The 21,677-nt window shown below is 55.0% G+C and overlaps 8 protein-coding genes across 8 annotated transcripts; 3 read left to right on the top strand and 5 right to left on the bottom strand.

Moving 5' to 3' along the window:
- The first annotated feature begins 308 nt into the window (after positions 1-308).
- On the top strand, positions 309-2,593 carry BZA05DRAFT_382222 (UbiA prenyltransferase family-domain-containing protein). The gene has a single exon (XM_051482089.1). It carries the CDS (start codon positions 636-638, stop codon positions 2,130-2,132), a length of 1,497 nt encoding a protein of 498 aa, XP_051344314.1. The 5' UTR covers positions 309-635; the 3' UTR covers positions 2,133-2,593.
- An 898-nt stretch (positions 2,594-3,491) lies between these two features.
- On the top strand, positions 3,492-4,763 carry BZA05DRAFT_423323 (uncharacterized protein; the record flags this gene model as incomplete). The annotated part of the gene is made up of 4 exons (XM_051485866.1): positions 3,492-3,521; positions 3,563-3,577; positions 3,663-4,551; positions 4,633-4,763. 4 exons carry the CDS (start codon positions 3,492-3,494, stop codon positions 4,761-4,763), a joined length of 1,065 nt encoding a protein of 354 aa, XP_051344313.1.
- A 926-nt stretch (positions 4,764-5,689) lies between these two features.
- BZA05DRAFT_414479 (uncharacterized protein) lies at positions 5,690-6,857 on the top strand (the record flags this gene model as incomplete). Its single annotated transcript, XM_051485257.1, has 3 exons — positions 5,690-6,577; positions 6,743-6,757; positions 6,813-6,857. The coding sequence occupies 3 exons, from the start codon at positions 5,690-5,692 to the stop codon at positions 6,855-6,857; spliced, it is 948 nt and encodes a 315-aa protein (XP_051344312.1).
- Positions 6,858-7,350: 493 nt separating this feature from the next.
- BZA05DRAFT_382217 (uncharacterized protein) lies at positions 7,351-8,165 on the bottom strand. Its single transcript, XM_051482088.1, has one exon. It carries the CDS (start codon positions 8,054-8,056, stop codon positions 7,586-7,588), a length of 471 nt encoding a protein of 156 aa, XP_051344311.1. The 5' UTR covers positions 8,057-8,165; the 3' UTR covers positions 7,351-7,585.
- Positions 8,166-9,723: 1,558 nt separating this feature from the next.
- Positions 9,724-11,769, bottom strand: BZA05DRAFT_382216 (aldehyde dehydrogenase domain-containing protein). Its single transcript, XM_051482087.1, has 4 exons — positions 11,605-11,769; positions 10,406-11,551; positions 10,188-10,350; positions 9,724-10,140 (listed from the first exon to the last, which is right to left on the bottom strand). Exons 1-4 carry the CDS (start codon positions 11,725-11,727, stop codon positions 9,977-9,979), a joined length of 1,596 nt encoding a protein of 531 aa, XP_051344310.1. The 5' UTR covers positions 11,728-11,769; the 3' UTR covers positions 9,724-9,976.
- On the bottom strand, positions 11,770-17,186 carry BZA05DRAFT_382214 (uncharacterized protein). The gene is made up of 6 exons (XM_051482086.1): positions 16,783-17,186; positions 16,619-16,724; positions 13,256-16,543; positions 12,935-13,195; positions 12,576-12,868; positions 11,770-12,523 (listed from the first exon to the last, which is right to left on the bottom strand). The coding sequence occupies exons 1-6, from the start codon at positions 16,950-16,952 to the stop codon at positions 12,211-12,213; spliced, it is 4,431 nt and encodes a 1,476-aa protein (XP_051344309.1). The 5' UTR covers positions 16,953-17,186; the 3' UTR covers positions 11,770-12,210.
- Positions 17,187-17,314: 128 nt separating this feature from the next.
- Positions 17,315-19,318, bottom strand: BZA05DRAFT_382212 (S-adenosyl-L-methionine-dependent methyltransferase). The gene is made up of 5 exons (XM_051482085.1): positions 19,016-19,318; positions 18,560-18,958; positions 18,266-18,503; positions 18,050-18,201; positions 17,315-17,989 (listed from the first exon to the last, which is right to left on the bottom strand). Exons 1-5 carry the CDS (start codon positions 19,239-19,241, stop codon positions 17,397-17,399), a joined length of 1,608 nt encoding a protein of 535 aa, XP_051344308.1. The 5' UTR covers positions 19,242-19,318; the 3' UTR covers positions 17,315-17,396.
- Positions 19,319-19,501: 183 nt separating this feature from the next.
- On the bottom strand, positions 19,502-21,256 carry BZA05DRAFT_382203 (acyl-CoA dehydrogenase/oxidase). Its single transcript, XM_051482084.1, has 7 exons — positions 21,062-21,256; positions 20,836-20,993; positions 20,727-20,784; positions 20,581-20,666; positions 20,432-20,521; positions 19,803-20,382; positions 19,502-19,751 (listed from the first exon to the last, which is right to left on the bottom strand). The coding sequence occupies exons 1-7, from the start codon at positions 21,218-21,220 to the stop codon at positions 19,599-19,601; spliced, it is 1,284 nt and encodes a 427-aa protein (XP_051344307.1). The 5' UTR covers positions 21,221-21,256; the 3' UTR covers positions 19,502-19,598.
- Positions 21,257-21,677: the final 421 nt, after the last annotated feature.

Raw genomic sequence — 21,677 nt, 5'->3', positions numbered from 1 at the left:
CAATTGGGATGTTGGTTGTTTACTCGTTCTTTATTTTATCTTGCGCAGGTGTTCAACTTTCTCTGCTATTGATTCTGCTTGCTTGCTTTATCTCTTGTGCGAGAGACCGATCCTGTGCTGTGCTGTGCTGCGCTGACTTTCGTCTGATTTGTATGGTTGTCGTGTGTAATTGTGTGTATTGTACATAGTAGGTAGGACTAGGGTACGTTGAATTGGGATGAGAGGATCACCGAGTTCCAGAACGATAATAAGACAAGTCCCATTATCGTCATAGTTTACACATTTTATTTCCTCAATAATCACGTACATACGAGCCTATCTAGACCAAGCCGATCCGTCATCATGTGTATCGCTCTTGACGGGGAGCGGAGAAAGAAACGCGTGAGTGAGTGGCCATGCAACACGAAACTCAGTTTAGTGTCTGCATTGCCAAGAACCAACCGGCACAGAGAAGTTCAAACCCGAGCGAGCATCGCAGTTGAAGTCTCTCCTCGAAACCCCGAACCACGAACTTCGAAACTCGATCACTGAATACGATTGGCCTCCCGTACGAAACAAACAAACAAACGGAGGGACTCTTTTCGAAAGGTTGACGTGCGGCCCCAGGAAATCCGGCGGCGGGGGAATTCTTCCACATGTTACTACACCGCAGCACAATCGCCTTGCAGCGGTTGGCCACATCCCCGCCCACTATTGCAAGATCGCGGATATGCCGCGAATGTCTCAACACTCTCTCGCGGACAACCACGCCGCCATCACCACCACCGCCACCACCATCGAGCAAGCGGTGTTTCTCGAGTACATTTTTTGCCGCGAATGGTGTCGCGCTGGGACCTGCGGTGGCAACCGGCGGGACATGGCGGAGGCCGCAGCACTATTTCCTGGCGAATAGCTTCTTGGTAAAGCGGGGGAGAAGCTCGGCGGTCGATGTGGTGGGGGTCACGGGGGAAGATGGCATGGTTCCTCCGCATCGCCGGAGACGGAAAGCGAAGGCGGCGGCAGCAGCGACGGGGGACAATGCAGTTATACCACCAGATGCGTCGTCGCTACTCTCATCGTCGTCGGAAGCGTCTACCTCGGCGTTGCGTAGGGACGCTCTGGCATACCTTTCGCTCACGAAGCCGCGGTTGACGGCGCTGATCGTGCTCACGACCATGGCTTCGTACGCACTATTCCCCGTCGACCCGCTGCTGTCGTCGCCGGCGGCGCCCACCCTCTCGGCACTCACGCTGCTGTACCTCACCGCCGGAACGGCTCTCGCCTCGTCCTCGGCCAATGCCCTCAACATGGCCTACGAACCCAAGTTCGACGCGCAGATGTCACGCACCAAGAACCGACCCCTCGTCCGCGGCCTCCTCAGCACTCGACAAGCAGTGACATTCGCGGGAATCACCGGTACCATCGGCGTTGCAGCTCTACACATGGGCGTGAACCCCACCGTCGCCGCCCTCGGCGCGCTCAACATCATCCTCTACGCAGGAGTATACACGCCGATGAAGCGGCTCTCCGTCGCCAATACGTGGGTGGGCGCGTTGGTCGGCGGCATCCCACCATTGATGGGCTGGGCGGCGGCCTCCGGTGCCACGGCACTCGATGGCACGTTCGTGGAGCTGCTCGGCCACCCGGGCGGCTGGCTCCTCGCCTCCCTCCTCTTCGCCTGGCAGTTCCCGCACTTCAACTCGCTCTCGTGGACGATCCGCGAGGAGTACCGGTCCGCCGGGTATCAGATGGCGGCGTGGAAGTACCCCGCGATGAATGCGCGCGTTGCGCTGCGGTACTCGCTGCTGTTCTTTCCCATCTGCTTTGGATTGTGGTGGGTCGGCGTCACGGATGTTGGGTTCCTCGTTGACTCGAGCGTCGTCAACGCATGGCTCGTCAGGGAGGCCTGGAGGTTCTATAGGAAGGGGGGTGAGGGGGGCCGTGCGAGGAGGTTGTTTTGGGCTAGTGTTTGGCATCTGCCGTTGGTCCTGGTGTTCGCCATGGCGCATAAGGCACGGCTGTGGCAGGGTGTGTGGGATAAGGTCATGGGAAATGGACAGGAGGAGGATGAGGAGCTGTGGGAGGAAGATGAGGGGGAGAAGGAGTTGGTGACTGAGGAGACGGCGAAGGAGGCGTTGGTCGCAAAGGTGTAAACAGATATGGCGGATGGGTTCATTCCGGTCGACTACTACTTTACATTCCATGTCTTGTTTTCGCTCATCCGTTCTCTGGAGCATTTATCCCCCATGTCTGGTTCTCCTTCATCCGTTCTCTGTAACATTTATCCCCTCATTCTTTCTTCCCCTTTACTTTCACCTTCACCTTTGACCTCTTATTTGTGTAGATATGTTTTGTTTATTCCACTGTAGAGTATAGTACCGTACAATAGGGATGTAGAGTATTTATACCATCCAGACCACCCGTCTAGACTCCGCGTACAGAAGCGCGTGTCGCTGTCACTGTTTGGCGGGGTGCATCCATGATCCCGCCCACGGGAGTCGGGACACGAATGTCTCAAGACAAGAACAAGAAAGCTGGCTGATCCCTTCCCTTGTGGCTTTTTCACAGCCCTTCTGCTTCTGCGCAGTGCGAACCCGTCCACTTGTCATGTACTTACCAGGCGGAGCATTTGGGCCGACCCTGATCCTGATCCTGATCCTGTCCTGATCCCTGCCGCGTGTCCGCGCCGCCGTCTTGCCCTTTTCCCGAGAAGAGCAGATACATTACAATTACATACTCCATAGCTCCCCTCTAATTTTGGAAATTCTTCTACTTTACCGGACTCTACTATACCCATCTCTCCTTCTCGAGGTGTGAAAGGAGTTGTCTGCAAAAAAGTATTGATCCACCGTTCGTCCACTCGCCCGCCCGCTCACAAGTACACATACCATTCGCAACAGCTCGGATTCCGACGTCGATAACTACTACACTACATACACACTGGAACGACAGGTGCAGAAACCTAACTATCGATACCCTACCTACCGGAGGCCCAGCACCCTGCCCAGCGCAGTGCAGCAAGGGCATTCCACTTTTGCGTGTGTGCACTGTGTCTGGCTTGTCTGGCTTGCCTGGCGGTTTTCTCTTGGGGGGTCGAATTGAATTGATTGGATTGGAGCTGTCCGGTCAGCACAGCACAGCACAACATTCAAAGCAGGCGGAGTACAGTACATAGCATACATACGAAAGAGGGATTGATTACGCCGCGCACCTCTACCACCTACGTTCACCTTCCCCTCACACGAACCGAACCGGACACGAAAGAGACACTCGGACACTACACTCGGAGAGGCTGAGAGAGGAGGGCAAGATTCATCGATTTCAACTTCAACTTTAACTTCGACGACGATACTTCCAACAAAGATACGATACCGGAGGAAAGAAAGAAGGACGGAAAATACGATAGAGGGCTCGCAAAGGGAGAGACATGTGGTTACCGACACCCTCGCTGCGCATACGAGCGACCCGACATCAATCACAACGACGACAAGCTATAGGCGGTGCCGATAACAATGGCGGTGGTAGTGGTAGTGGTGGTGGAGGTGATAGTGAAACAGGCGGAACCCCTCGAAGCGATGGGCAGACCAAAGCACTAATCGTATATCACCCATCCGCATTCCCATCCCGTCGGCTCCGCTGCATTCCTCGCATTCCCCTTTCCGCGCTGACACATCCGCTGGCAGATCGCTGTCGTCTTCGTCTCGCTGGTAGTGGTGCTATTCATCGGCTACATGATTCTGCGGCACTGCCGCAAACGCCAACGCGAGCCACCGCGGTTCCTCCCCGAGACGCTGCGCAAACGCTGGCGAGAATGGAACCCGGGGACGTACACCTCGCCGGGGCCCACGCCGCGGCATCCGTCGACGCGGAACTCCGCACGGAATCGCCACCTGCGCAATAACGCGGGCGGGATGGGCGCAGGCGTCGATAGGAATACAAGTGTGAGATCGGTCATGACGCTGCCGGAGTACCGCCCGATTGCGGCGGCGGATAGGGAGAGGACCATTGCGCGCGAGGGAGAGCGCGGTGGCATCGATGTCGTGATTGAGTTCCCCGAAACGATCGATGAGGAGGAGAACAGGCGCGAGGAGCACATGCAGACGCTGTACGAGATCCGGCTTGCGCGGCAGCTGGAGCGGGCAGCGGCCAGGGAGAGCGGGGAGCTTTCGGCTGCCGCGGCGATGGGGCGGCCGGGGAGCTCGGGTAGTAGCGTGCGGCTCGTGACACCGGATCCGCCCGTTTCCGCGGCGCAATTGATGACCGCGCTGGCGAGCATCACCGAGCGCGAGCGACGCCTCTCAAAGGTCCAGTATGCCGAGATCGGAGTGGCACGGCACGACGGCACGAGGGTGAGACCGAGTATGGATTCCGACCGACCGCTGCTGGACGCTGGCGCGCCCATGGGCAATAGCGGCGGCAGCATCAGGAGCACCTACGCCCATGGCCGCTCCGAGAGCGGCATCTCGTACTCCAGCGCCACGCCGGAACGCCGGGGGAGCGAGGAGATCATCCGTATGGGGAGTGCGCGGCCGAGCACCGAAACGCACCGGGAGTCGGGTCCTGTCGCCGACGGTGATCACCCGCCGCCGTTTGCGCCCGGAGACTACGATGGCAGCGAATGGGGCCCCCCGCCAGATTATACCAGCCCTATAGAGACGAGGAATCGCGGGATCGATACGCTGCCGGTGTTGAGAGTTGAGACGAACCAGACGCTGCCGACGCTGAGAATCGATACTGGCACGCCGAGTCCGGGCGGGATGAGTCGTGCGTCTTTTGAGCGGTAGTTTTGCGTTTTGCATCCCTTCCTGGTTCCTCTCCTCTCTCGATTAGATCTTCATCGGTAGTTATATGTCCATTGTTTTATTCTTCTTTTTCTTTTCTTTCTCCTTCTTTTTCATATTGAGGGTGGGGTGGGTGGGGTTTAGCTTCCTCGAACAGGCCGGGAAGCGTGGGCAGGCGGCGGCGTTTTGCAATTGATCATCTGTTTCTTTCATCATCAACATCAACATCATCCATCCATCCATCCATACCGTTCCGTTCTTCGTTTATTGTACCTTGCTGCTGCTTCTTCTTCTTCTCGCTCTTTGTATGTACATACGTTAATGTGTGAGTCTTCGTGGAAACTGGAGAATATGTATACTCCTTTGGCCATACCTATCTATTTACCTGCTTACATGCCTACCATATATCTATCATATGTACCTATGTATGATCTCCATGCACCGGTGAGCTCGGCTGAGACAGCGGCCCGCAGGCTGAGACATGGCGGTACGTCACGACTCTCCATCCGAGACGCGGGGGGGAGGGATGCTTTTATCTACTTATCCTGTCCGGCGGATGAATGACGTGGACGTGGAGGCGGATGAATTACGTGAAGACTTGGAGTGAACTGAGGTGAAGTGAAGCTGGTCTGCGGCATGCTGCGTCGCGGATAAGTGTGTTGGGTGGGGTGGGGTTTCTCTTGCGGATACGATACGGGACGATACGAGATGAGCAGTGGGAGGTCTTAAAGGCGTGGTGATGTCCGCGGCTCAGAGTTCAGACTCCGAGTTCGGGAGTATTCACAGATCATTTACGGATTGGATTGCGATACGCTTTAATAGGATACAATACGATACGACACGATACAATACCACACGAGTACGATACCATAACTACGATACGAGTACGACAAGGCCGGCTATTCACGAGCCGATGGACCCCGACCGTCATGCGCGCTCCGAACACGAACACGACCAGCGAGCAGTTGCTACGAATCTACGCTGCTGCTTCATGGCTCCGGAGGGTGTACGAGGCAGCGGTAGCGGCAGCAGCGGCGGGGATGCTGGATATTGCATCCACGGCGGCGAGGATCCTTGCGGGTCTCCGCGCGGCTGGTGCGGCTGCTATCGGTGTGTACGGTAAATCGGCGCGCTACCTGCGGAAGACGGTGGGTGCGCTGGGGTCTGTGGCCGGAAAGACGTGGGAGCTGGCAGGGACAGGCGTGTGCGCTGCAGGAGCAGCGTTGAAGAGGATAGATGCGAAAGCGTGGGAAGTGGGGGAGTGCATGCTGCTGCCGGTCGTGCGGCGGACTGCGGACCTGCTGCAGTGCGTCGCCTCGCGGGCGGCGGAGGGATGCAGAGAGATCGCTGGCAAGATCAGCGAGGCGTCACGAGCCATCACCACGCAAGCCCTCGCCACCTCTCGCTCCATTACCGGCGCGGCGGCCTCGAAGTCGGAATCACTCGCGGCGCGGATGCGGGAGCACTGGCGGCAGCACGTAAAGCCGCGGATCATCGCGGCTATCCTCGAGCTCGGTATCCGCTCCGGCGGTGTGGTGAAGCGGGTGAAGCTTGTCTGCTCACGGACGAACACCCTGTTCCGCGCGGAACTCCGGCTTCTCTTGGGGATGGTTCCCCCCCTTCGAGCCCGAGCCTCCGCCCTCGCCACGGCGCTCGCGGTGAAAACGCAGCCGGCTTGCACGTCGCTCGTCTTCGCGGTTAAGAAGGTGGTCCTGCGGATGAGACTGAGGCTGGGAGCGCCGGCGTCAAGGCAGCAGCAGAGGGGCAGTACCTACAGTCTGTATATGAACTTCATTACGAGTAAGAGGTTGGAGAGTGTTAGTGGATCCAGGCCGGGATCCAGGCCGGGGACGGGGTGGGAGGGGCAGGGGATGGTGTAGATTAGGGTGGGTAATGGTCTTCTCTTGCGGAAGGAAGGAAGGGGGATAATCAGGCAGGACGTAGTAGATATTAGAAGCAGGTAACTATAGTTTTTATATTAGCCAGCGGTCCGGATAGTAGGGAGACTGAGGCCTAGATTGCGGGGAAGTCATGTAATACCTGATCTACCAGTTCATCTGCAGTTCACGGGAAGAAAGGTCGAGTGACGTGTGGTGACAGGGCAGCACATAAAGAGCGGTCTGGACTCTGGATTGTGCAATCATTGTGCATACACGGAAACTAGAGTTGGGGCAACCATAGGGACGGTAATAAGTCGTACATAGCGTGCGGGACTGTGGGACCTAGGCGAGTAACTCTTTGATCAAAAGGCGGCGGAGCGCCTTCGCAAGACGGCTGAGACGGCTGTAATAGAATATACGAGATGCGGAAGCCGACATACGTGGTATAATGACTGGCTGGACAACAATGGCCTGGGGGGAAAACGGAAGAACGTTTCACGATGATCAGCCGTGGGTCTCGCCCGATAATGAAACACCCTGCTAATTTCTTCCGTTGGTGCAGTGGGCCGGCTGCCTGTGGAAATCTCACCGCCGATTATTGAAACGAACCTTCCCCCCTCCCCCGGCGAAGACACCGTTCAATTGGCCGTTGGGTGCCCATCCATTATGGTAGGCCTTGACACATCCAGGGAGTTTTGGCCAGACATATTGCTTCAACAGAGAATCTCATTTGTCTAAATACTCGGAGTACCAAATCAAATCCACCAAAGCAAACGCTCATAGTTAACCATAAAGTTCATCGTCTCTTCAGACATCATCATAAAACCAAAAAACTCCTATCCAGTCAAAGGCACAACAATAACAAACAGAAAACTCCCAGCGAATCCCAAAAACCTCCCAAAACAAAAACTAAACAAGCTACCAGATCCCATCACTCCTGACGCTTCAGCGCCAGTACCTCGTGGACCTTCTAACAACAACAAGCCTCTCCCTCGACCGCTCCCGCTCCTTCTCGCGCTGCCACACCCTCTCCTTCTCCATCCTCTCCTCGCGCTCCCTCTCCCTCTCCCTATCCTTCGCGCACTCCCTGCAGCCACACTCAGCGGGCGCATGCATATGCGTGTACTCCCACTTGTGCCACCCGTCGCCGGCAGCATCGGGCACGCGCAGCGACCAGTGGTCCGGCTGGTTTGCCGGCGGACGGTAAGTCATTGCCGTAGTCATGGAGTTATAGGACTGCGGGGCGGTCGGGGCTGCCACCGGGGTGGGTGCCCGGTACGGCACCAAAACCCCGGCGGGAGAGGGGGCGCGCGGGGACGGCGCCGTGTAGATGTGTGGTGCCGTCGGGACGGTCATGGTGTATTCTTGGGAGGTCCCGGCGTGCATGAGGAGGCGGACGGCGGGGATGGTGGTCATTGCTTGGGTTTTTGTGGGTTGATTTGGTCTGGTTGGTTTGGTTTGGTTGGTTTGGGCTCCGGGTTGGGTTCTTGCTTCGTTTTCTGGATGGTTTGGTGAGGGAGGGTCTTGGGGCGGGTGGGAATGGGCGGATTTATACACACATCCACTGCCCTCATGTTATGTATGGTACCTCGAGACACTATATTCACCCACTCATTCCCACCAGTCATATGATCTCGTCACAGGATCACTGCCACCACCAGCACAAGCACAAGCACAAGCACCGGCATATACCAACATCTACGGCCGTCCACTGCCATAAGCATCGTCCATGAACCGCTCCGCCCACAATAAATCTGACCTAGTCATTCGTCTCGGATCCGAAGCATCTGTACGTCTTGTAATGTATGTCGTGTAACCACCTACAGCGTCTCAGCCCTGCTGGATTCCGGCTGAGTGTGCGATATCGTATGCCGTTGCAGGATATGCATCCCCTTATCGCTGACTAGGCAGCAGTCGCTGACAGTTTGACCCACTAGAGTAGGTAAGTAATTAGGTACTCTCCGAGTCCCCGCGGGCCTGGGGCTCATTCCAGATCCCCAAAACATATGCATACCTACTTCGCCACAACAGCGGCTGCAATTAGTTCTCCGCCTCCTCCTCCTTCTCCGCTCTTTGGGTCGCGGAAATTATAGTAGCTAGCGAGCGCGCCAGGGTGCAAATGTTTCATTCCGAGATGGAGGAACTCGGTACCTTTGACGCCGCCGACGTGCCTTTTCCCTCGTGTGCGAGCGCTTAAGCCGCGGCCGCGGCTGCGGGGTAGTTAGACAAGGACGAGGACGAGGACGAGAACGAGGCTACCGCGTCTGTGGCAGCCCCGTTCATCTGTCTGCCCATCCACCTGCCACTTCCCCCCTCTCCCCCTCCCCCTCCCCCTCCCATCTGTGAGTCACCACAGGCACCGGCAGTGAATCCGCAGAACACTGCCATCTTCCGCAAAGTTTCCAGGGGCTCTTGCGCTGCGTCTCGTTTGCGCTTCTAGAACAGTTGCCTGTCTCGGCATGTCGAGGGTGCTGCTGCACGTCATGCGCCTCATCCATATCTGCGGAAGTTCAGGCACCACTCTGGGCATACACACCCACACATACAAGCCCGGTGATCGGCTGGGTGCAAGGGCTTAGCCGGACTTCAGATGTACTCTACCATGGGTATAGGTAATATCCGACATTTTGGGCAGGACACGGTCATGGCTGTCAACCGCTGGTAAAAAACAAACAGTTGTGTGAGTAAGCGGTACTATCTTGGAGACTCATATCTACGATGATGAATCGAGGTATTAGTCACCTAAGGATGTACAATACATAGTACGGTAGGTACTCATGGATCACAGTACTTAGGAACGTCTACCTCCAGGCACATCACAGCCGCACTGACTAATACTACGAGAATGAGTCTTCGACCAGAGGCCGTGACCTTTCTCCGGCTGACTGAGCCCGTGTATGAGGAAAGGATGCATTGCTACAACACGGTTGCAATACGGGAAACCGGTGCCATAGCCACGCACTCGTGCATAGGTAAGCACAGTGTAATTTGGCGAGACCGTACAGCTTTTCGGAAACCAGTGGGCACTACCTCCCCGGCCGGTATGTACTCCAGTAACCGGCCGTCTGACGAAAGATGGGTTGGACAGTAGACATAGAAACAGAGAGTGTACCGCCATGATCTGGGTAGATAGGCCGCAATCAATCCAGGATGAAACAAAAAAAGCCTTCCCGAAACATCCACAACCACCTGTTCAAGATACAATTTCAAAAAATTGATTGAGGGCCTGCCATAGTAGGTAGGGAGTGTGTGATATCCGTGTAGCCGGTTGTGCTGAGTGCTTATTTCTATGGCAAGAGCATCACCGAATGGTGCAATCATCTCTGCTATAATACACTACTCCTGCAGATCACCAATCCCGCCGAACGTCATCATCTTGACGACCGTGTACTCATCGATCCCGTACTTGCTCCCTTCCCTTCCAAAGCCGCTCTGCTTGACTCCTCCGAACGGAGCCGCAGGATCGGAGATCAGCCCGGTATTGATCCCGACCATCCCCACTGAGCCAGTCAGCCAGTCAATGACAGCGCGGGGGATGATTACGTACCTTCCAGGGCCTCAGCCACCCGCCAGATCCGACTATAATCCTTCGAGAAGAAGTATGCCGCAAGGCCCACGTCGGTATCATTCGCAAGCTCGACAACTTCCTTCTCCGTCTTGAAAGGGAACAGTGCTGCCACCGGCCCGAAAGTTTCCTCGCGGTAGAGACGCTTCATGAGGCATCAGCATCAGCATATCATACACATAGCGAATATGGATAGTTACCATCTCCGTCTTCATCCCGGTGAGAATAGTAGGTTCATAAAAGTTCATTCCGAGATGCTCCATCTTCTTCCCACCGAGCAGCACCTCTGCGCCCGCCTCCCGTGCATCCTCAACATGATCATGCACCTTCTTTACCGCGCGGGGATGAATAAGCGGGCCATGAGTAGTATTCGTATTGTAACCCGAGCCGACCCGGAATTCCTTAACCTTATCTGAGAGCCTCTCGGCGAACTCATCATATACGCCCTCTTGGACAAAGATACGGTTGGCACAGACACAGGTCTGGCCCGAACTGCGGAATTTCGATATGACCGCACCAGCAACGGCGATGTCAAGGTCCGCATCGTCGAAGACAATGAACGGTGCGTTACCGCCCAGCTCAAAGCTGAGCTTCTTCAGCGTGTCGGCTGACTGCCGCATAAGCAGCTTTCCCACCGGCGTGCTTCCGGTAAACGAAATCTTCTTCACCGTTGAGTTGCTACACATCTCCCTTCCGACCTCTGGCGTATTCTCGAGAGTCGTAACGATATTCAGCACACCCGGCGGGATGCCCGCCCTCTTCGCCAGCTCCGCCAACGCCAAACTCGTCAACGGCGTTTCACCCGGCGCCTTGATGACGACGGTGCACCCGGCTGCCAGCGCAGGCCCCACCTTGCGTGTGATCATGGCGGCCGGAAAGTTCCAAGGGGTGATGAGCCCGCAGACGCCGATGGGCTGGCGCTGGGTGATGATGCGGTTCGCGCGCACGCCGGCGGGGATGGTGTCGCCATAGACGCGGGGAGCCTCCTCGGCGAACCACTCGAGGAAGCTGGCGGCGTACGAGACTTCGCCGCGGGCGTCGGCGATCGGCTTGCCGTTCTCCCACGTTATGATCGTGGCGAGGTCCTCCTTGTTCTCTAGCACGAGGTCGTTCCACCGCCGCAGAAGGTTGGCGCGCTCGCGCGCGGTCGTGTGCCGGAACGACTTGAAGGCCGTGGACGCGGAGCTGATGGCCCGCCGCACGTCCTCGACGCCTTGGTCAGGGACTTGCGCGATGGTCTGGCCGGACACGGGGTCGGCGACCGTGAAGGTACTTTGGGAGGCCGTGGGCACAAGGAATTCATTGTCCAGGAAGGGGAATGGTTTCAGGAGTGTCGGGTCTTTGAGCTGTGTTCGTTAGTTGAGCGGTGCGGGCCGGGGGTCGGGTGGGGAAGCTCTACAGTCGGAACGGTGTGGGTGCTTATGGGAGCTCTGAAGAACCCGGCACTGGCTGGCTGAGCCAACCGCCGCAGGACGGGACGTGCACGGAGCGATGGGCCTAGGAGATATGTGAGGCGCTGCATTGCTCAATTGGTGTGGTGGTGATGTGTAGAGAGAAGCTGTTGTGTAGCACAGTGGTGAAGCTATGGTCATGACGTAACAGAATCCATGCTCACAAGCGTCGCGCATAGAGTAGAGTACAATACAAAACAAATAGCAGAAAACGCCCAGATAATAAACGAAATAATAACAATCCCCTATCCCTTCGCCAACCATAACCAACAGTTAGTAATAGACGTCCCCTTACGTTTTTTGTTCTACATAGAAAGAAACCAGCGTTCGCAAGTGGTGATGTACAAGAAAAAGCAATGCCGAAACGAAAGCAACAAGATGCGATACGAATGTTTCCCGTAAAGAAGAGAAAAACAGAATGAAAAAACATGTAGCTCTACTCCACCCCCTTTCCTCTGTCCGCCATAAACAAAGTACCAAAATGTACGCAGCCCCGGATGAATGAACGCAGACAAGACCAAACTCCTCCACCTTTCTTTCCTCTTCCTCCTCATCTACAACCCGGAAGGCACCCATTTACCCGTCTCCATCATTTTCCTTCTGGCCTCCTGGTCGGCAATGATCTCTGCTTGCGTTAAACGATCGGCACCGCCCCAGTTAGCACTCGATGTTCTGGCACGGAACCGTCCCGTCTTGGCCTCGTTCTTAAAGATCGCCTCCATGTCCAACTTGGCCATGGGTCCAAAGATCGAAGCTGGATCGACTGCCTGCTGTTGACGCAGTAGATCACGCAGTTCTGGCGATTCGGCCCATTGCGGTACACTAAAGTCGTTCTTCTTGGGGTAATCGTCATCCTCATCCTCCGAACTAGAATTGCAATCAGTCAACTGGTTGGAAAAGGGGAATCGGGAGTGCATACTCAGTCGGGATATCGGGCAGCACAATGGACTCGCCGGGTTGATATAACGGGCTTTCTTTGAAAGCCGGAGTCTTGCTCTTGAGACTGTTGACTTTGGTACCAGGTGTTTTGAAACCCGCCCCTGACGATGACGACGGTCCGGGAGTTCCGCCAGCAAAGTTGATCTTCTCCTTGGAAAACTTGACGGCCTCAATTTGTGGCACCCTAGAACCCGGAGCCTTCATGGTGGATGAAGCTACAGCAGTGGCTGCTGCCTGAACGTATCCATGGGCGAGTCCTTTCGATCCGATATCCTTTTCTTTAGTCAGCGGCTGGAGTTCCATGGAGACCAGACTTCCTGGCTTTTGGGATGTATCAACCTTCTTCACCATTGAGGCACGAATTGGTGGTGGCATCTCATAAGCTCGATCTTCATAATCATTCGTCCGACGCTTTTTGGGGCCGTCCTGGTGGTAAGAAGCAGCTGTTCCAGGGCGCGAAGGGACATGTCGACTTTGCGGCTCCTCCATATCCTGAGGATGAGTGCGCTTGATGCTGCCCTGGCCATACGGGTTCTTATTGAGCGAACCGTAAGGTTTAACGACCCTAGTTGTCTCGGGTTCCTGTGAAATCGGACGGGGCTGATTCGTAAGTAGGTTAGTGACCGGGTTCCCGAAGGTACGGAGGTGCGTGCCACTAACATTTTGCCCTTGGGCACGGGCTCCAGGTTTGGCAGTGGGAACAAGACCCGGCGTTGTAGCTTTCTGCCTGAGCGCTTGGATTCTCTTCTGTTCCTCATCCTGCTTCCTCTGGTTTTCTGCCCTTCGCCGTTCTTGCTCTCGTCTCTTCTTATCCTTCTCTTCCTGCTCCTTCTTTCGTTGACTGGCCGCGGACTGAAGCGACCTCACCTGTTTCGTTATTCCAGTAGAAGCAAGACTCCGGAGACTCCCGTTCGACGATGAAGTGTGCAAGGTCGGTTGTTGCACGGGAGGTGGTGGCTGCGAAGCTTCAAATGTGCTTTTGAGCGCAGAGACAATCGCTGAACTAGTGGTGCCCTTAAGGCGTTGGTCGTGCATCTCTCGCTGGCTGGCAGTGCTGATCTTCATCGGTATCGGAGCGGGCTTGACTGTAGGTTGTTCCTTCGCGGCCGTCCTCACAGTGCGTTTCGGCTCGAGTTTCTGGAAGCGCAATCCTCTCTGCTGAAGTCGCGATGTAGGTCGCTCTGCTTCAGCGGAGCCATACCGTGATCGGCTGGGCTCAGACGGAACGGGCTCTTCTTCCTCTTCAGAAACCATTGGACTAGGCTCCTTGAGTTTCCGCTGTTCTTCTTCCTTTTGCCGCTCCATCCTCTCTTTATCTGCTTGTGCCTGTTTGTAAATTTCTGCGAGGCGTTTCTTGCGCTCCTCCTCTGCTGCAGGGTCAACGATGCTCTTCTTAGCCTTTCGTGGTGCTGGTGATTTAGTAGACCTAGGTGAAGCATCCTCAAGATGAGCATCCTCCTTAGGTCTTGAATTACGAGTTTGCCGACCAGGGGATACCGGCATTGCCTCAGGGTCGGCGTCTTCAATCGTGGGTGTGGGTGTTGCGGTCTTGGCTGCTTCTGCGGTTCTCGAACGGGAATTCCTAGTCTGCCGTCCCTCCTCCCTCAAGGTTTCCACCACAGACAGCGATGGCGCAGTAAACTCCTCTCTCTCGATCACCTTACCAACACTCGACGACAGAACGGACCCGAGATCCGGGTACGATTCCTGTCGGGCCTTTGGCTGGTCCTGGGAAACGATGGGGCTCGCGTCTCTCTTGAAGATGTCCTGCAGAGACTCCGCGCCCTGCCATTTCCGGAGGGGAGGTGGAGGGGATCCCACTGGCTCTGGCTTGTCTGAACTACTGGCGCTCTTCATCCACATCTCCTTCGCCTTCTTGATCATATTCGATGTCTGGGCCTTGACAGCTGAGAGAGTCGTGTCTGCGGAAGGAGTTTTCTTTGTTGACGATGCACCACTATTAGCGGCAAATTGGGGCACATCGGCAATCGAGGCATAGGTGACCGTCTTCATGGGAGAGGTAGGGCTCAGAGCAGGGCGGCTGGAAGACTGCCCTGGCTTGTCAATGATCGCCAAGTCCACCGTGCGATTAACAGACGGCGATGCGGGTGTCCGAGTCTTGAGTGGCGCCAATCTGCGGGGAGATACCGGTTTAATTGGTTCTTCTGGTGCGACGCCAAAGACGGCGCCTTCAGTCTTGCTGCGTGGGAACTGTGACTTTACGCGAACAGTCTCTCCGGCCTCATCCACTCCAGGGTGGGTCTTTTCCTTTTGCGTTGCTGAACCATCTTGGTCATGTTCGGAGAGGTCGGGGTATCCAATATGAGCATGAGCAGCTGTAGCAGGGAATGAACGCGCTGTGCGGGCACTGTGCTTCCCGAGGAGCTGAATCTTGTCGTGAAGCCGCTGCGTAGATGCCTTGCTGTGGTTGCGGATCTCAGAATCCGAACCGTCGTCTCCACTCTTGGTAGGAATCTTCGTTGTCTCTTGAACCACGACTCCGACGAGGTCTGCTCCCCTCGATATCTTCCTGTATCTGGACGAACCAGCATCATTACTCTTCCGCTTCTCTCCTGTCTTCGGCTCGGTTGTCCCTTCCTCCTCTTCATTCTCTTCTTCCTGAGTTTTCCGGATAATCGACCTCGAACTTCCACCCAAACTCTTCCCATTACTCTTCTTCCAGCTTGCTCTTTGTTGTGCCCCGTCCTGCTTCAACTGCTCCAGCTGGCTTTCCCGTATCGCCTTTGCTCCCATGCTCTTCTTACTCGTTAATGGCTCGCGGGCCGGGAGGGATGCAAAGCTCATACTACTCTTCCGCATTGCGGGAATGTCCGGCGTGGGGGGCTCTGAAGGGGTTTCCGATTCTACCATGTTGCAAGATTGCGAGGGAGTCTCCAAAATTCTCTCAATCTGCATTGCCTCTGGTTCCAGCGTCTCAGGTTTGGTGGCCTCAGGTTCCATCGCCTCAACTTCCATCGTTTCTTGTTCAATTGGCTCCGGCTCAATAGGTTCCGGTTCAGGCGCCTTGGATTTTACTGCGGGAAGTACTGGGTATACTGCAATGTCCTCCATAGGTTCCGTGGGGCTCGCGGGTTCATCGACATCTGTCATACTTGCTCCACGTGTTTCCCTAGGTGGTGACGGAACAGCTTCAGGTACAGGCGGTGCTTGCTCCCGCGGTTCGGATGCTGTTGTCGTCACTGCCAAGCGTCCTGAACGGCGAGGTTCAAGGGGAGAGGCCTTAATATTCATGGTAGAAAGAGGTGGTGGCCTGATGGGCGTTTCGTGATATAGCTCTGGTTGCTCATCCTCCTCCTCATCCTCCTCCTCCTCCTCCTCCTCATCGTCGTCGTCCGTCTCCTCAGATGGCTCCCGCTCGGCAGACAATTCTGGAGGATTTGCACCGAGAAGAATGACCTCCTCGACAGGTGACGACGGCGGGTGCATAGATACATCCTCCTTTGCTGTAGAAAATGAGTTTCTTCCATCATTGAATTCGCTGTGCCTCCTTGCATTGGTGTCGACGGACAATTGGGAGATAGTGGAATCACGCGGCCTGTTCTGGGAAGCTTCAGCTTGAGAGTTAGGATTTGACGAGGTGAAGAAGCCACTATCGCCGAAGTTTGGTGGTGCTTGTCGTGAGATACGATCAGCGCCCGGAGATGTCGGGGGCTGTATGACGATGTCTTTGATGGGGCTCTTGACAGGCGTATCGACCTTGGTTGGGCTCGGTTGTTTGCGCGGCGATGTCCTAGTGGGGCTTCTCGTGGGCGAGAGCTGATGTGGAGAATCCGGAGTTGGAAGTTCGAGTTGGGTAGGCGGGATAAACGTCGGTTGGGTTGGGGGCGGAGGTGCACTTTGCTTTTTGGCGGACGCCGGAATGGGCTTCTGGAGTCGGTTGGCAAAGGGTGTTGCGGCTGGACGGCTATTGAAGATGTCGGAGTGTTGCTATATCAAAGAACGCGTTAACAAAGGACTCCGGCCATGCAGCCTAGTCTAGCCAACGAAATGACAATTAAGTACCTCCTCATCGGGGTTGACGAACGGCCTCCGCAGCAGCGTACGGGGCGTTTTCCCTGGGGTCTTCAGTCGTAATCGCCCGGGGGTTTTCATTATCTCCGCCATGTCACTAGACGCCCCACCACATCAGCGCGTGCTCCTCCTGCAAATCGGTGTTCATCGCGTACAATATGTTTTTCTCGAAGATGTTTGCCATGTGCTCATTGAGCCAGTCCATGTCGTTACGGACAGCATAGGCGATGTCCTCAACATCTTGCTCTTCGAGTTGCTTGATGGTCTGCCGTTCGTTTGCAAGCCAGGCGAGCGAGCCAACAGCGGTGATCTTGCGTGCGGCCATGGTTGGAAATCAAAACAAACACGTCGGAAACCGTAGCAACGGCCGTTCAATGCTGGACCGTCCTTGTCGGGGTAAGGTGTCTCCTCTGAGTGGTGGATTATTAGTACAATGAGAGAGATGTCGAATTATCTCTCCCTCTGTTCGCCGTCGGGGTCGTCGAGATGTAAGGGTCGGTGTCGCGGAGGGAGGTTGATGGGAGTACGCGATGTGGAGACTTGTTTTGATCGGGATCGGGGGTCCACCAAACAACGCTAGTCCGTAAAGAACCTAATGCCAATCAGATCCTCTTGGCTTATATACCGCGGCGCTATGCGTTCACATAGTATCACTCGATCTGTCAAATGCAAAATGAGGTATAAATGCCCATTTATACCCCGTTTTTACCATTGTGTCCTAGCTGCTCTACAGTTCAGACACTAGGAAATTCCAAATCTCCTCTTTTCCTCACCGCATGAGCCACATCTGCTTGTCTACACTCTTATCTCCACTCCAGGAAACCTCCACCTCCAATTCACGAGAGTTCGACTCTCTCTTGCGGTATGTGATTTCACCCTTGACGACCTCCCCTGCCTTCAGCGGCGCATTCTTTCCCTCCTCGACCAGCAGCAGCCCCTGTCGCCAGTGAGTCTCCTTGTGACCGGAGCCAGTCGTGAACGAGACACCACCCTTGGAGTCCTTCCACGACTCGGCTCTAGCATCATCGGGGATGACCTGATCCCGAGAGGTGGCGAAGAAGTTGTCGAAGTACACCACAAACGCATCTAGTGTGGGAATATCTTGCTTGATCTTCAACTCGAACGGCTTGGTGAACACCAGATCCTCAACCTTAACGGTGTGGAGGGGGAGATGACAGAATGCCACTGGCTCTGAAGCCAAAGAGTCACCTGGCAAGTGTGTGATGGAGACATCCTCGCGATTCTTATCTTTCATGGCGCTCATCTTGAATCCGTAGATGTGATCCCAGAAGTTGACATAGTCGTTCATGTAATCGGGGTCGTGGACAGCCGCAATCAGAATCTTGCATTCCGATGGAACCACTATGATGATCGTCAGCACGCACAATTTCCCAATGAATGGTGGTGTAGTGGGCTTCATACTCAATCCGTCGGGTGCGAGGTATTTGTCTCGGGCGTACAACACGGAATCGAGCATGGCTTCATATAGCAAACAGTACCCCATCCATTCGGAAACAATGATATCAACCTGCTTGACAGGTAAAGTGACCTCTTCGATCTTTCCATGCACACATCTGCACGAAATTCATCAGTACCGACACCATCATAGGCCGTATATTTCGAAACAAACTAACTCACGTGATAATGTGATCAAGCCCATTCTCGAAGATATTCGCCCTCGCCTTGTTGATGATGGCAGAGTTGTCCACCGAGATAACCTTCTTGGCGCCAGCCTTCGCACAGAACATGGACAGCACTCCCGTTCCGGTACCGACGTCGAGTACTACCTTGTCCTTGAAAAGGTCCTTGTTGTTGTAGATGAAGTCCCGGTAAGCATCCGTCCGGACAGTGTCTTTCAGCATAATCTCATGGATATCTAAGTGCTCTTATCAGCACACCAACCCAGCAACTCAAGCACTTCAGAAACCCAACCATTTCCCGCGTAGGAGTTGAAGTAATGCGAATCGTCGTCGACGGGCTCCTCGTCCTTCTCCTCCTTCGCCGCCGTAGCCGCAAGAATGGTCGAATTCTCCTCCAGCTGCTTCGCAAAGTTCTTGCTGACAGCGTCCTTGTACTCCTGGAACTGCAACGACAAATCCCTAAGCTTTGCCTCCAGCTCCTCCATCTTGCCGCTCATCTGCTCGGGACTCTGTTTCACCGGCTCATCGCCCTGCTCTTCGTCCAGCGAAAACAAGAGCGGGTCATCCTCCAGCACCGGCTGCATGAACTTGTCGTCCTTGAACCCCTGGTCAGCGGGGTCGAACGGCTTTCCGGCGGCGGTGAGCGTGCGGATGTAGTTTATCATCTTGATGCGCGAGTAGAAGTCCATGCCTTATTTCCCAACATTAGCCTTCTCCACTTTGCCAGATTCTCCTAAACCGCACTCACCTGCCGTTACATCTTTCCAGTCGAAAGCATGGTCTACCGCGCAGTGCACAAACACTTCATGTGCGGTGGGGAAGGAGTTGCTACAGAACAAGCAAACGCTGGTCGTTTCCTCGCCCGTGTCAGCGTCCGGCGCATCCTCGTACCCAGCGGAGGACTCCGAGTCGATGGTGGCCGCGTCAGAGCCCGAGTCGCTCAGATTGTCGTCTGCTGGTCGTGGTGGCGGCATTTCGATTGTCGTTTCTGTGTCTTGTCACTCGGTTCAACTTTTTTTTCGTGAGATGTGGAAGGGTTTGGGTTTGGCGGGGTAGTGGGGCAGAGGCTCCGCGCCAAGTGTGATGCACATACAGCCTTAAGCCTGATCTAATGCGGGTGGCCGTTTCTTATTCACAACTAGTCGCTTGGAATCTCGCAGCGATGTTCTCCAGATTCGTAGATATTTTATCTGCTGTTCGAAATCTTGTTTGTGATGACTTTGAGGATAAACGTGGCAACGTTTAATCAGGATCTATCGTTGCTTCATTGATGTCCATTCCAAGCTATATATCAACCTTCCAAGATACTCCGCTTTCTTCAATGGATATCTTTAGTAGCTCTTGGGCAGTCTGAGAACCTTTTCTCCTATGTAATTCAGGATCATCTCCCTCGAAACCGGCGCGATCCTAGGCACCCAACTCTCTCTGAGATATCTCTCGACATGGAACTCCTGGGCATATCCCATTCCTCCAAGCGTCAAAACCTATAGGGATTAGTTAGTCACCATTCATTCTGCAAGAGTATGGGTACACACCGCTCTCTCACACGCCTTATACGCCGCCTCGGCGGCCAAATACTTTGCCGAATTGCAAGCCGCACCCACCGCCGTCAAGCCCACATCTGCTTCCCCAGCAGCCACGGCATCATATAGTCTTGCCGCATGATACGTTGCCAGCTTTGCCGCCTCGAGGTTCATGAACGCCTCCGCAATACCATGCTGAATGGCCTGATTCTTCCCGATGGGTCTACCAAACACCTCTCTCTCTCTCGCATAATTCGTAGCGCGCTCAAGCGCCGCGTAGCCAAGGCCGAGTGCTTCCCCCGCGATGAGGCAGCGCTCGGCGTTCATTCCGTGCAGGACCATTTTGAAGCCGGAGCCTTCTGCGCCGATGAGCGAGGACACGGGGATCCGGTAAGAGTCGAGGAAGACTTCGTTGGCGTCGACGGAGCGCGCTCCCATCTTTTTGATTTTGCGGAGGTCAAGACCGGGCTGTGTCCGGTCGAAGGGGATGTAGAAGAGGGAGAGGGCTTGAATGGGTTTGGGGACAGAAGTGGCTTCGGCGGTGCGCGCGAGAAGGACCATGGTATCAGCTATCTGGGCATTGGTTATCCAGCTTGGAGCAGATCAGCGACTGGAAATGGAATATGGCGGTGGTGGCCGACATTTTGCTCCCAGTGACTTCGTAGTAATCACCCTTCTTAACCGCCTTTGTTTGGAGTTTGAGGGTTTCTAGTCCAGCGTTTGGCTCTGTGCTGTGGGGACATGTCAATCACGCCCGTTGATATAGCAGCTCCGTATGAGTCTCACTCACACGCCGAAACAGGTTCGCGATTGACCAGAGATCAGTGGCGGCAGCCATTGTTCCATTTGCTCTTCCGTGGCGAACTTACTGACTGGCTGCTCATTTATTACGGCGGCGAACTTATGATCATCCCATCGTGGAGTGACGTATCATACCTGAGTAGCATAGATGTTGGCATGTAGAGACTGAGCCCCGGCCATTCCTGCTCCGCTTCTGAGACTAGTCAGTTGTGTTTCTTCGAGAGGAGATGCGGATGCTTCATACTCCGAGATAGTCTGGAGCATCATCGTAGCTTCCGAGATGCCCAAGCCCGCACCTCCCAGACGGGTAGGCAAGCAGACTCCGATCCAGCCGTCCTTCGCCAGCGCCGCATGGAGTTCGTGAGGATACTGCTCTGTTGCATCACGTTCCGCCCAGTAATCCTAAGGTTTTACACTAGTCAAACCGTATTCCTCACACAGTATCGGGGGGAACATTTGCATGTGCATACATCAGGAAACTTGGAGCAAATCTTTGAGATCGCCTCACGAACGGTGAGCTGAGTCTCCGTGAAGCTGGAGGTGTCCATGATGGTGCTGAAACGCCTGCAGCCATGGTGGGGTGCATGACGGGTGAATGGGATCACGGTACGTAGGACGTTTCGAATCATGCTGCCTCGATATAGAGTGTTCGGTGATACCGACACGGTAACTTTAACCAGCACACGCCCAACGCCAGCCCTGTTCATATATGTCAGCGACCAGCCGGTACGCGTACCCCGCAAATCGGCTATTCAGATCCTGGCCCGGCAATATATCGCTGATACCGTCCGATGCATACTGGGACGCACCTGAAGAATGACAGATTCCGTCCATCCCCACAACTCACTGCTGAAGGCAATCCATTCCACGCCTCCAAAGCTTCGTGCTTACTCCGTACAGGTATATGTTTGTGAGTCGAGCGAGAGCGGCTCTTGGATTGTATATACGTGGGTATGGCGAGCTCGAGCTGGCGGTGAGCTCCCCCCAAACCATAGCAAGATGGTGTCTGCAACTCTGCGTACATGCCATTCTGCATAGTTGTCTCTTCCGCTACTGGGAACTCGAATGTGCCACGTAAAGTGCCTG

This window comes from Tricharina praecox, assembly GCF_024521635.1.
Source record: "Tricharina praecox strain CBS 144465 chromosome Unknown BZA05scaffold_1, whole genome shotgun sequence".
NCBI lineage: Eukaryota > Fungi > Ascomycota > Pezizomycetes > Pezizales > Pyronemataceae > Tricharina > Tricharina praecox.
Note: the sequence above shows the minus strand (reverse complement) of the source record. Positions and strands in the feature narration are given on the sequence as shown.